This window comes from Schistocerca piceifrons, chromosome 4 (genome assembly GCF_021461385.2).
Source record: "Schistocerca piceifrons isolate TAMUIC-IGC-003096 chromosome 4, iqSchPice1.1, whole genome shotgun sequence".
NCBI classification, from domain to species: Eukaryota; Metazoa; Arthropoda; class Insecta; order Orthoptera; family Acrididae; genus Schistocerca; species Schistocerca piceifrons.
The window spans coordinates 440867932-440880709 of NC_060141.1; the positions used below are offsets into that span (position 1 = coordinate 440867932).

Consider the following 12778-nt stretch of genomic DNA (forward strand, 5'->3'; position numbering starts at 1 on the left):
CTGCTGCACTTTCTTACGGATCATGCACCCTGCCCGGCATACGTATGCCGGTTAGGGTAACGGGCTACACCAGCGTGTGACTGTGGGGCCACACCAGGCACTCCTGAACATATGGTGTATGAGTGCCACCTCTTCGACGACGTACCGGCATAGCTACGTCATCAATTACCCAACGATGACACGTACCACCTGCTCAGGCATGAGGACCACTTCTCAGTCTTGAACAAATTGGCAAACGAGATCTCACACAAAGTCATAAAAGAATTCCTAAGGAACGACAATTAAGATTTCACATTGCTACTGACTTGACTCCGTGCACTTATCACGTTCCGCCGAGGCGTGGACTTGTCCAGCCGCTTCACGACTGGAATCCGCCACGTCTGCGATTAGGGGTAGGGTGCGCCTTTCTTACCGATTCAGACACTCACCGAATCCGACATTAGGTTAAATAGTGGGTTAGATGTAGGATAAGCTAGGATAACAACACTAGTATAGTACTGCAGCGATCAACAACTCCGGGCCAGCCCGGTGCCAGGGGCATGTTCACCGGGATAGGCTCAGTGAACACGGCCAACAACGCAGGTTTATACAACGCTGGCACACCTGTAACGCTGCAGGTAAAAGTAGAATATCATAAGTAGAAATAGGTTAACAGAATCTAGACACAATAGTAGGGCCCATAGTGTGAGCAGAAGAACTTACCATAGAATAAGCTTTAGTAGTAACATTTGAATTGTATCAATTAGGACCCACTATTTGTTTAAGGTGGTGGGTTGTTTATGTATCATATATATTGAAGAATAAATATTATATAATTACCACTGACAAACGGCAGGTGGCAGCACTATCATAGGAGGGAACACAGAAAACAGCTCTGATCTTACAGCCGAATCACTTCACCCGCCGTCCTAGTTAGGCGCGATCCTAAGACCACCAAAGTGTCCTTCTGCTTAGCAGTCTTTTTTGTTCTGCTATTTATTAATACTCGTGAAATAATGAAATGATGGTACCCTATTGAGAGTTGCTTTAATCTGAAATGCTTATAAATAAGCTGTTTATTTTGTACAAGTTTTTAATAACAGAACATTGCCTTTTAGGCGCGCAACTTCGGAATGCAGCAGCCAATAGCGGAGCACCACAATTTAGCCGGTCTTTCTCACAAAACCCGTACCGAACAAACCATCTGTCACCTGTACCTCACACCACATTACGCCATCTTGCAAGAGCTGCCTTCTCAACCGTTCTAAATAGACCTTCTAGCATCCGATATGATAGATGCAAAGACAGAGATATTAAAAGGGATGCACGATAACGCTAAATGAGGGGCGTGAGCTTATTGAAAGAAAATTATAAATTCAAAAACTGAGTAATTCTGAAAAGGGAGACCAAAACAAAATACATTCTGACTCAATAAAGAAAACTGAAAACGAACATTTATACTGGTATAATGCACTTACAGAAAGCCCTCAGCAGTACTGCACAACCCATTTAATATCTAAATTTTAACTACTAATTAAAAACAATTTTAGTGATTATTATTGACTGCACTGAGTCTGGTTTGTAGAGCAAAGTGCGTCAACTTACCGCGTGTTACCTCTAAGACAGAGTGCAACATATGCCCACTGAATCTGATTTCATCAACGTAGTGTAACAGTATTTCGAAATAGCATAGACAGATACATACACAATGAAGTGAAAACCAACTTGGTAAATGCATGCGTAGTCAAATACAAAAATTTGTAAACAGGCAGAATGTGGCGCTGCGAGCGGCAAGGCCTATACAGGGTGGTCCATTGTTCACAAAGGTACATGTATCACATTGGAACAACCGAAATAAAATGTTCAAAAGTACCTACGTTCTGTATTTTAATCAAAAAAATCTACCTGTTACCAACTGTTCGTCTAAAATGGTGAGCCATATGTTTGTGACTATTACAGCGCCATCTGTCACAAAGCGAAAAAAGTGGTCCAACTAAAACATTCACATTTCTTTACGTACTACACGAATATGTAATAAGAAATGGGGCTTCCTATTTTTTAAAAAAACGCAGTTGATATCCGTTTGACCTATTGCAGCGCCATCTAGCGGGCCAACGATAGCGCCATCTGGTTTCCCCCTTCAAGCTAGACAAGTTTCGTTCTTTTTAGTTTTTTCGTTTGATGCTTATTTCGCGAGATATTTGGCCCGGTCACGATCAATGAACCATCCTGTATTGAACAACAAGTGACTGGCGTAGTTGTTAGATCGCATACTGCTTCTACAATGATAGATTATCCACATTTAAGTTTGTTTGTATTTGGCGTTATAGTCGGCGCACAAGCGATCGGACACAGTATCTCCGAAGTAGCTCTGAAGGGGAATTTTTCCGTACCACCATTTCACGAAGGTAAGGTGAATATAAGGAATCCGGTGAAACGTCAAATGTCCGAGCTCACTGCTGCCGGAAAGAGATTCTGCAAGAACGGGACCAACGACGACTTATGAGAATCGTTCTACTTGACAGAATTGCAACCCTTCCACAAATTGCTGCAGGTTTCAATGCTAGGCCATCAACAAGTGTCAGCATCAGAACCGTTCAACGAACATCATCGATATGTGCTTTCGGAGTCGAAGGCCCACTCGTGTACCCTTGATGATTGCATGGCACAAAGCATTACTCGTCGCCTGGGCCCGTCAACACCGACATCGTACTGTTGGTGACTGGAAATATGTTGCCTGGTCGGACGAGTCTCGTTTCAAGATGTATCGAGCAAATCGACGTGTACAGGTATGGAGACAACCTGTTGAATCCATGGACCCTGTACATCAGCGGAACATTTTTGAAGCTGGCGGAGGCTCTGTAATGGTGTGTGGCGTGTGCACCTGGAGCGATATGGGACCCTGATATGTCTATATATCCCTCCGGCAGGTGACACGTACGTAAGCATCCTGTCTGATCACCTGCATCCATGCAAGTTCATTGTGCATTCCGACTAACTTTGGCAATTCCAGCAGGACAATGCGACACCCACACGTCCAGAACTGCTACAGAGTGGACCCGAATTATTCTTCTTAGTTTAAACACTTCCGCTGGGCACCAATCTCCCCAGAAATGAACATGAACGTTATCGAGCACATCTGGGATGCCTTGCAACGTCTTCTTCAGAAGAGATCTACGCCCCCTCATACTCTTAGGGATTTATGGACAGACCTGCAGGATTCATGGTGTCAGTTCTCTCTAGCACTAGTTCAGACATTAGTCGAGTCCTTGCCACGTCATCTTGCGTAATTTATGCGTTCTGGCGGGTCTCTACAAGATATTAGGAAAACGTACGAGTTTCCTTGGCTCTTCAGTATATATAAATTATTGAGAAACATTGGACTACGAGACCCCATTTCACGAAAATGTCAATCAGCTCTTGGAACTGTCAAATTATTTGATAACCTTTTTCCCTAAAATCGTTCTACATGTAGCCACCTTGCCGTTAGATTGTTGCATCATGCCTACCCAACAAATAAAATTCGTATCAGCTAAATCGTTTACAGTGTAATCAGTGACAATAAACCTGTAAGTCTCAGTAGAAGGTTTCATGTAAACACGAAATAAACAATAATAAAGTATTGTTGTGTTACAGTCCAATGTCCATTGATACTGTTAAATTCCAGTATACGATTAAGGATGGTGAGTAGGGCGTCCGTTGCGAAGCGCCAGTTTCTCGGTGGTTGTGAAATCATAAATGCATTGGTATTAAAAGCGTACTCTATGTAGTAAGATCTTCTAGAGTAGTCGCTGGAGGCGCGTCGATGGCGAGCGACGAGCCCAGGCGGCAGAGACCGCTTCAGCCTAACACAAGGCAGCATATTTCGCTGTAGTCGGCGCGAGAATTGTGGGCAGGTACTCGGCCGTGTTTTGGCGCATGCATGCAGCTGCCTTTCCTCCGGCAACCAGGCGCATATGCATTGGACAGCCTCCTGCTCAGGCAGGAGGTAAGGTGTGAGACGCAACTGGCGGGAATAGTGAATCGAGGGCACATTGGAGACGACAAGGAGCCGATTGATGACAAGGTGACTGAATCATGTCAGACACTGGCAGTAGCACATCTAGGAGCAGCCCATAGGGCAGCAGCTAGCGGAGACACAGCTAGAGGCTGGCTGACCCACATGACACCAGTGGCATAGTGTCGTTTCCAGTGTAGGCAGTAGTCAAAGACATTTACCGCTAGGTCTACGCAGAGGGTATTACTGGCAAATCTGCCTATTTTGTAAAGATCAGGCCACATTTCTGGTCATGTGGATGCCTAGGTGACCCACAACCTGGGCGTGGCATGAAATAATTTCAGTCACTTCTGGGAAGGGTCAGTGCTTGGCACCATGCCTGACAGCGGAATTTCGCAACCAATATGCTGGACACCCAGGAAATGAGTTGTGGAGTCCATTGGGTTGTAGTTATTGGTTTTAGTTAAGAAAAATTACCCTCCATAGCAGCAATATGTTGTTATGTCGCATGTCAGTTTCCAGTGTTAATGTGTTGCATATGAAGCAATCGAAAAAACCGTGAAGGTTGGCAGTCTAGCGTCTAACATGTCAAGTACCCTTAGTGAGGAAACGGTGGACTTGTGACATTTGTGTCTCATAGAAGAAGAGAACGTTTTTATCTTCATTAACAAATGGTTCAAATGGCTCTGAGCACTATGCGACTCAACTTCTGAGATCATCAGTCGCCTAGAACTTAGAACTAATTAAACCTAACTAACCTAAGGACATCACACACATCCATGCCCGAGGCAGGATTCGAACCTGCGACCGTAGCGGTCGCTCGGCTCCAGATTGTAGCGCTTAGAACCGCACGGCCACTCCGGCCGGCTATCTCCATTAACAACTCCACACATTTTTATATGTAGTTTTTTACATTCTGCGATTACCGACTTCCGGAAAAAAATCTCAGTACCTGGAAGAAGTTGTAAGTTGACAAGCGTGTTCGTACATCTGAAAGATTGTGTCTTTTTAAATTTCGTGCCAGTTGCCTAAGAGTAGCCCTAGTAGTGCCACCATGAGGATGGATATCGGGTTTGCTTTAAATACACGCTGTAACGCTGGTGAATGTAATTTTTATTTTACATTGGATGTGTCGAGTTTATATTAACCAGGATACCCGTAAGACGAAAAAGACGCTACTATTAATACCTCACTGAGTTTGAATGAGTCGTGTAACACAACTACTAGAAGCTGGATGTACCTTCTGCGATTCTGGAGAAAGATTTGGCAGGAACGCTGCCACTGTACATGATTACTAGCAGTGGTGGTCGTGAGTGTGTGTAGTCGCAAGAAAATTGGTCTCTGTACGGCCAACTTGCACTACCGAAAGGGAAGACCACTGTGTTCAGCGTAGGCTCTGGCGCATCGTACTATAATTGCAGCAGCAATATGAGCAGCAGTTGGTCTCACAGTGACACAACGAACTCTTACACGTCGGTTACTTTAAGAATAGCTCCGAGCGAGGCAGCGTGTAGCGTGCGTTGTGCTGACCCCAAGCCACCGTCACTTGCATCTTCGGTGGTGTCAAACGGGGGCTCATCTGGACGCAGGGTGGAGGTCTGTTGTGTTTTCTCATGAAAGCTGGATATGTCTTGGTGTCAGTGCTGCCCGTATCTTGGTTATAAGGAGGCCAGTTGAGGACTTATATCCAGTCTGTCTGCGTGCTAGACAAAGATGAGCTACTACTGGGAGTAATGGTGTGGGATGCGATTTTGCATGACAGCAGGACCACTCTCGTGGTTAGCCCATGCAGCTTGACTTCAAAACTGTTGTACTGCCGTTCATGAACAGCAATCGACGGGGTGTTTTTCAACAGGATGACACTCGCTCACATATCACTGTTGTAACCCAGCACGCTCTACTGCTGGGCTTCCCAACGTGTGGTCCGCGGACCCCTTAGTGGTCCGCCGGCTCTTTCTAGGGGGTCCGCTGACACCTTTCACCATGTTGTGTAAAATAATGAGTAAAAGTATTGATTAAAAATGTGAAAAACAAATTCATCACTATTTTTTTCGTGTGAAAAACGTGTACTTTTACTTCAAGTCGTATTCCGAAGTAGCGTTTGCGGTTCTTGCTAGCTACCGGCTATGGACTGACAGCTCCCATTCAGTAAATACGCAAAGACGTAAAAATTACTAGACTTTCTGAGCTGTTTACATGGGCATGAAAATCAGTTGTGGAACTGCGAAACAGCTTTATAAAAAGAAATTTCCAGAATCGATTTTGAAGTGTTTACCTGACAAACCAAAAGCGGAACTGGGACAACGGCTTACGAAATCCGGTTTTGGAAACGCATGTAAACTGGGTGAATGTATTCCCACACATTGCACAACAGATGTCACAATAGTCCTTTAAAGGCAATTCCTTGGCCTCTTTTTTTTCTTGCTGTGTTTATATCCCGAATCATAGGTCTGATTCTTTTCTTCACAGCCGCGCAGAATAGCCGCACAGTCTAAGGCGCCATATCGTCGTGGATTGCGCAGCCGTTAGCCGCTCCCGCCGGAGGTTCGAGTCCTCCCTCGGGCATGTGTGTGTGTGTGTGTGTGTGTGTGTGTGTGTGTGCGTGTGTGTTGTCCTTAGTGAAAGTTATACTTAGGTTAATAGTGTGTAAGAATAGGAACTGATGACCTCAGCAGTTAAGTCGCATAGACTTTACATACGTTTGAACATTTTTCCACGCACATGACTGTTACGAAATATGCATGCTCCTTACACAACAGTATCCAAACAGTGGAAATGAACAGACCACAAGCGGCAGCTTGTCAACAGCGAACAGTTTGTACATGACGTTTATTGCTCTTGTAGGAAGGCAGCTCCAACGTGTGAAATGTCAATTCCATGTAATTTTAATCAGGCTATGAACAAAGGGAGTAAATCCACTAGTAAGTGTCTAGATACAGTGGGAATTCACATTGGATCGTTAGTTTCAAGTTGTTTTCATTAATCTCTAAACGAAAGACTATTAATACTTCGGGGGGGGGGGGGGGGGGGTCATTGGGAACATGGCACTTGCGTTAAGAAGCTTTCCGTTCCAACGGGTTTCGCTCTGAGATTTAAAGTTACTGTGCTCTTGACTGACTAGGGTCCGCCATGGATTTTCGACTGAAGAAGGGGTCCGCCAGCGAAAAGGTTGGGAAGCCCTGCTCTGCAGGGTGTCGACGTGATACCTTGCCTCGCTCGATCGCCAGATGTCTCCAGTAGAGCATATATGGGACATCATATGATGGCGATTCAAGCGTCATCGTAACCCGCATTAACTATCCCTGTATTGATCGACCAAATGCAACAGGCGTGGAACACCCCACAAACTGACGCCTGCACTTGTACAACACAATGGATGCCCACTTGAATGCTTGCGTTCAACATTTTGGCGGTTACACTGCTTTTTAACATACCAGCATCTCACATTTGCAATGGTTTACCTCGCGCTTACATTAACCTGTGATCTTGCAATGTTATTCAATTAAATATGTTATCTTGACAAAAGTATTGCCGAAATTTCGTTGCTCTACATTGATTAATGTTTTTGGTATTGCGTGATTGTTTCCGTCAGTTTAGGGAATGACTGTTACCGAAGCTGTGCAGCACTGTGCGGCGGACTTGCAGTTTACCTCTGGTGGGCGGGATGAGGTCGGGGTTGGGGTCCTCGACGTCGGGGCCGGCCTTGATGGCGCCCTGGGCGGCGTCGAGCGCCTGGCGGGCGGCGGTGGCGGCGGCCGCGTCCTGCTGCCGCTGCTTGCTGGAGCGGACGCGCTGCGAGCCCACGATGCCCGCCACGGCCAGCAGCAGCACCGTCGCCACGCTCAGCAGCACGCTCAGGATGGGCGTCAGCTCGAACGGCACCGGCACGCCTGCGGGGAGACCAGCAACACAGCCGTCACTCTCTGTCCTTGAACGGTGGAACAACCACAGCGTGTACCACTGTAGTGGCACGTACAGTGTGTTAACTGTAGTGGCACGTACAGTGTGTTAACTGTAAGACGGCCGAGTTGTGAGGGGAGTGCGGGCAGAGGAGGAAGCAAGCATTGGATTGCGAGGGGAGAGGAGCCGTAGGGAGGGGGGACAAGGCACGCCTACCAGTTGCAGTGCTGGCACTACAAACTGCGCGTCATGCTTACACGAAACCAGACGAAAGGCTTGGAAGCAAGACTCGCTTTAAATGTTGTTCGTAAACGAAACTGAAATATATATATATATATATATATATATATATATATATATATATATATATATATATTTGTCTACTATGCGCTTACAAACCCTTCATCCGATTGCAATGAAACTTTGGTGAGTTGTTCTCCGAACGCCCGAAAAGAGTAGTAGACAATGTTTCAACAGTTAGGTTACTATTGCATGCATAGCGCAATTGATTAGGTCAAGGCTTGTCATGCAGCGGACCCGCGTTTGATTCCCACTGCTCGGCATTTTTTAATTTCATTCCCCGCAATGTTAAACTACTGAGTATGAAATTTAAATGTACTTAAACAGGTCATATAGTATAACGTAACTGTCAGTCTCTATATATACAAATGAATGTATGTAGCCGGCCGCGGTGGTCTCGCGGTTAAGGCGCTCAGTCCGGAACCGCGCGACTGCTACGGTCGCAGGTTCGAATCCTGCCTCGGGCATGGATGTGTGTGATGTCCTTAGGTTAGTTAGGATTACGTAGTTCTAAGTTCTAGGGGACTGATGACCACAGAAGTTAAGTCCCATAGTGCTCAGAGCCATTTGAACCATTTTTTTGCCCTCTGTGCGTTTTCAATTTTGGAATGTACTGTAATATGAATGTATTTCGAAATAATACAGTAACCAGTGGTGTTTCCATACAAAGCAATAAAGCAATACGGTAGCAAGGAAAAATGAAGTATAAGGTAATTCGGACGAAATAGGGGGCTCCTTCAAAGTGATCGCGAACAAAACATCTGAAATGGAAACTCACCTTTTCTTGCTAGGCGTTTGTGGTGATACGCCAGGATGATTCTTGGAAAACTGTCTGAATCTTCCAATGCTACGCATGCTTTGTCCTGTGTATGTAGCAGCTCTCAGTGAAGATTTGTAAATGGGGTGAAGCAATTTTTTCTGCTCCCTTTGTCTTTCGCAGCATTCAATCACACGCAATATAATTTTGCGAGCATCGCTACGTAATACTGGTTTCCTTCTAACCGTAGGCCCACCGGTAGGGGTTGTTGGCGACTCTCGAGATGGACCAGCAACTACGTTTTCACTCATTTTGATAATGTTTAGCACAACTGCACAATAAAAACACGCAGAACAGTACAGCGCAAAACAATAACGAAGCAGACGACAATGGCTACCTTGTTCAACGCAGTCTGCTACGTAATGTTGGGAGCAGTCGAAACTACGTGCGTACCGAAGCCTCCCGACGTTTACCGACTTCTACCGATTGAGGACTAGGGAGAGGTCTGCCATCTAAAAGTTTACACACTGTACTGACATTACTTTGTACCGTCATACACAACATCTGGTGCACCGGCCGACCTCTGACACCAACGACTATGTACACCATGTTTTTGTAAATCCATCCTTACGACTGATGGTCTGCAGGACGTCAACCGTTAACTTACTATTTTTCACCTTTTTTTCACTTTGGTATTACTGACAACTTATTATATGATCTACATATATTATATGTTATATCAATGTATACTATTATTTGCATTTACACGGATTAGATAGCAGTTTTCGTTTGACACTTGTTCTATGACAGTAAATGGTACATGGATCCATCCACACGTAAATGTTGTTCACCTCGAACACCTCTTGGGGGGGGGGGGGGTTCCTTCATTTACCGGGTGGTTACAATTAAACTTTCCCTATTCAGCACATTATAATACGAAAAATAATTACCGTACGAGGACCAAAATTCTTAGCATTACTGTCAAGAACATGGGAGAAGAGAAATAATGCAGAATCAATTCAACTGAAACACTTTTAACGTGCTGCCATGGCACATCATTCCATTACACACCAGTACCATTAATGCCACAAAAGAGGCGCAATATGGCACCCATGACTGTCCAGAAGAGTCTGAAAGCGCACGTTTACAGTCTGCAGACCAGAACGTAGCATGCCCATAGGTATGCTGGCTGCCTCGCTTGATATGCTGCCCTTCAGATCAGCACATGTCTGAATGTTCCCCTGGTAAACCCTGTCTTTCAGGTAGCCCCACAACAAGAAATCACAGGGTTTGACATCAGGTGATCGTGCCGGCCAAGCATTTGGAAACGACCGATTGGTAATTCGATAGTTTCCAAATGTGTTTCGGAGAAGCAGGTGATCTTCACGATCGATGTGTCGTGGGGTCCCATATTGCATGAAAACTGTTCAGTTCAATGTCTCTCTCTCCTGGACTGCAGGTGTGACATTCTGCCAAATCATACCCCAGCAACGCTGGCCATTCACACTGCACCTCTTTGGTCCTTGAGTGCCAACACGGTCAAAAACGAATGGACTAATTATGAATGTAGCCTTAAAGCCACACCTTATGGTGACACGTTCGTCATACACAGGTTCTTCCTGCACAGTGACGGGAGGTGAAGATCCCCACACTCGGCAGTTCTGTGTGTTCGTCTCCTGTGGTGTAAGCTGTTGTACGAATTGGATCTTGTACGGAACGAGTTCGAGAACTGTTAGAAGCACCTTCCGTAGAGTGGACCACGGCATGTTCAACTGTCATGACACGGCACGCGCACTGCCTGATAATCGGGAATTGGCGCAGTGTTGTCTGCCATAGCAACAGCGATTTCATCAACACCTGTGGTGCAACCGGTCGTCGGCCTCTTCACAGGGCGACAACCAGTTTTCCAGCTGATTCGAACTTCTTCATCATGCTCCGAAAAGCAGTTGGAGAAAGAGAACCCTTCCACAATCCTTTTAGCCGACGATATTCTCGAAGAGCGGTTGTATCATTATCGTTGTTTTGATGATAGAACTTCACCAGTTATGCCCTGCTCCTTTTGTCAGGCTGATGATGGCACGTCAACAAGTGCACTGCTACTGGTCAAGTGTGTGAGTCTATGAATCGCGATGCCTGATCCCCGCCCTGGTGGCCATAGTTGGAACTGGAAGGTGGCACTGCAACCCATATTCCTAACATTAATGTTACCGTGTTTAGTATTCGTACGGTAATTAGTTTCCGTACTATAACGTATTCAATAGGGGAAGTTTAATTATAACCACCCGGTATTCTGTAGATGTTATGAGATACGTGACTTTCTACATTTGGTCTTTTCAAACATTTGGGACACTCATTTTATTCATGTGACATAAGTCTGTCCACTACAGTTTGCCCCTCAGCATAACTTTTCCATGCCATATAGGTATACTGTAGTGTCATTTTGATAGCTTTACGCACACTGATCAGCCAGAACGTTATGACGACCTAACAAATAGCCGGTGTGCCCACCTTTGGCATGGGTAACAGTGGCATTGTGTCATGGGAGGCAACGACGCCTTGGAATGTAGCTGAGGGAATTCGCCCCACATCTGCACACACACAATTCTGACGACACGTTCAGTCAAACCCTAGATGTGTTCGGTCAAGTTCAGATATGGTGAGCTGAGTGGCCAGTACACCAATTACTAATCGCCACTTTGTTCTTCGAACCGCTTGCCTTGTGACACGCCACATAATCTTGTTCAAAGGAGCCCAAGCTGTCGGGAAACGTGATCGTCATGAAGGGGTGTGCGTGGTCTGCAACCAGTACAAAAAAATTACTTGGCAGACATGGTATCTTGTTCGAGCTCCATTGGACCCATGGATGCGAACGTAAATCTTTAACACAGCACAATGGAGCCGACACCACCTTGTCTCCGTCCCATTGCACGTGTCAACGATATGTAGACCACGGATTCCCGCGCTTTCAAAGTTACGGTGAAGATGGCATCGAGATTTATCAAACCATGCAACGCTCTGCCATGCGGCAACGTCTAGTGCCAATGGTCATGTTCCCATTTTGGTGTTATCTGCCGATATTGTGGCGTTAACACTGGCACATGTGTAGGTCGGCGGCTGCGAAGGGAACATCGTTAGAAGTGTTCGGTACACTGTGTGTTCAGACACACTTGTACGCTGCACAGCACCACAGTTCTCCGCCTCTCTTGTTTTACCAGTCTGCCCAGCCTACAACGTCCGACATCTGTAATGAGGTGTGGCCGCCCAACCACACGGAGAATACAAGTGGTTACACCATGCTTTCATCACGTGTTGAAGACACCCATCACAGCACTCCTCGAACCCCCGAAAGGTCGTGGAATTTCTAAAATGCTCGTGCGAAGCCTCGCGGTCCTCACAATCTTTCTTTGGCCAAATTCAGATAGGTCCCACACCTTTCCAATTCTACACAGTGACAGCTCGCTCACTGATATACATGCTGGATGTGTGCGTGTGACTAGCAGCCGTTCCTCGCCTGGTGACGTTGCTATCGCCTGGACGGGTTAATATCGATGGTAAGTTGCTGGTCGTAATGTCCCGGCTGATAAGCAGCGTCATTCGCACATTGCTGTCCCGAGTGAAAGTGAAGAAGAACCGCAGCATGTGCAGAGTGGAAGTAATACTCCAGCCAGTACAGAAAATGGATGAAGGGTAAATCGAACAAAAACGGAAATAATGAGAAGTAGCAGAAATGAGAGCTGAACTTAACATTAGAATGGTGGTTATGACGTAGACGAACTTAAGGAATTCTGCTAGCTAGGCAGAAGAATAACCCACGGTGGATGCAGCTAGGAGGACATAAAAAGCAG

The 12778-nt window shown here is 45.8% G+C and overlaps 1 protein-coding gene across 1 annotated transcript in view; it reads right to left on the reverse strand.

Annotated features, from left to right (window-relative positions):
• LOC124795903 (hemicentin-1-like) overlaps positions 1-12778 on the reverse strand; it is a 441143-nt gene that overhangs the window by 100536 nt on the left and 327829 nt on the right. The window contains exon 7 of the mRNA XM_047259982.1: positions 7627-7866. Within this exon, the coding sequence (XP_047115938.1) occupies positions 7627-7866 (240 nt within the window). The remainder of the gene's footprint in view (positions 1-7626; positions 7867-12778) is intronic.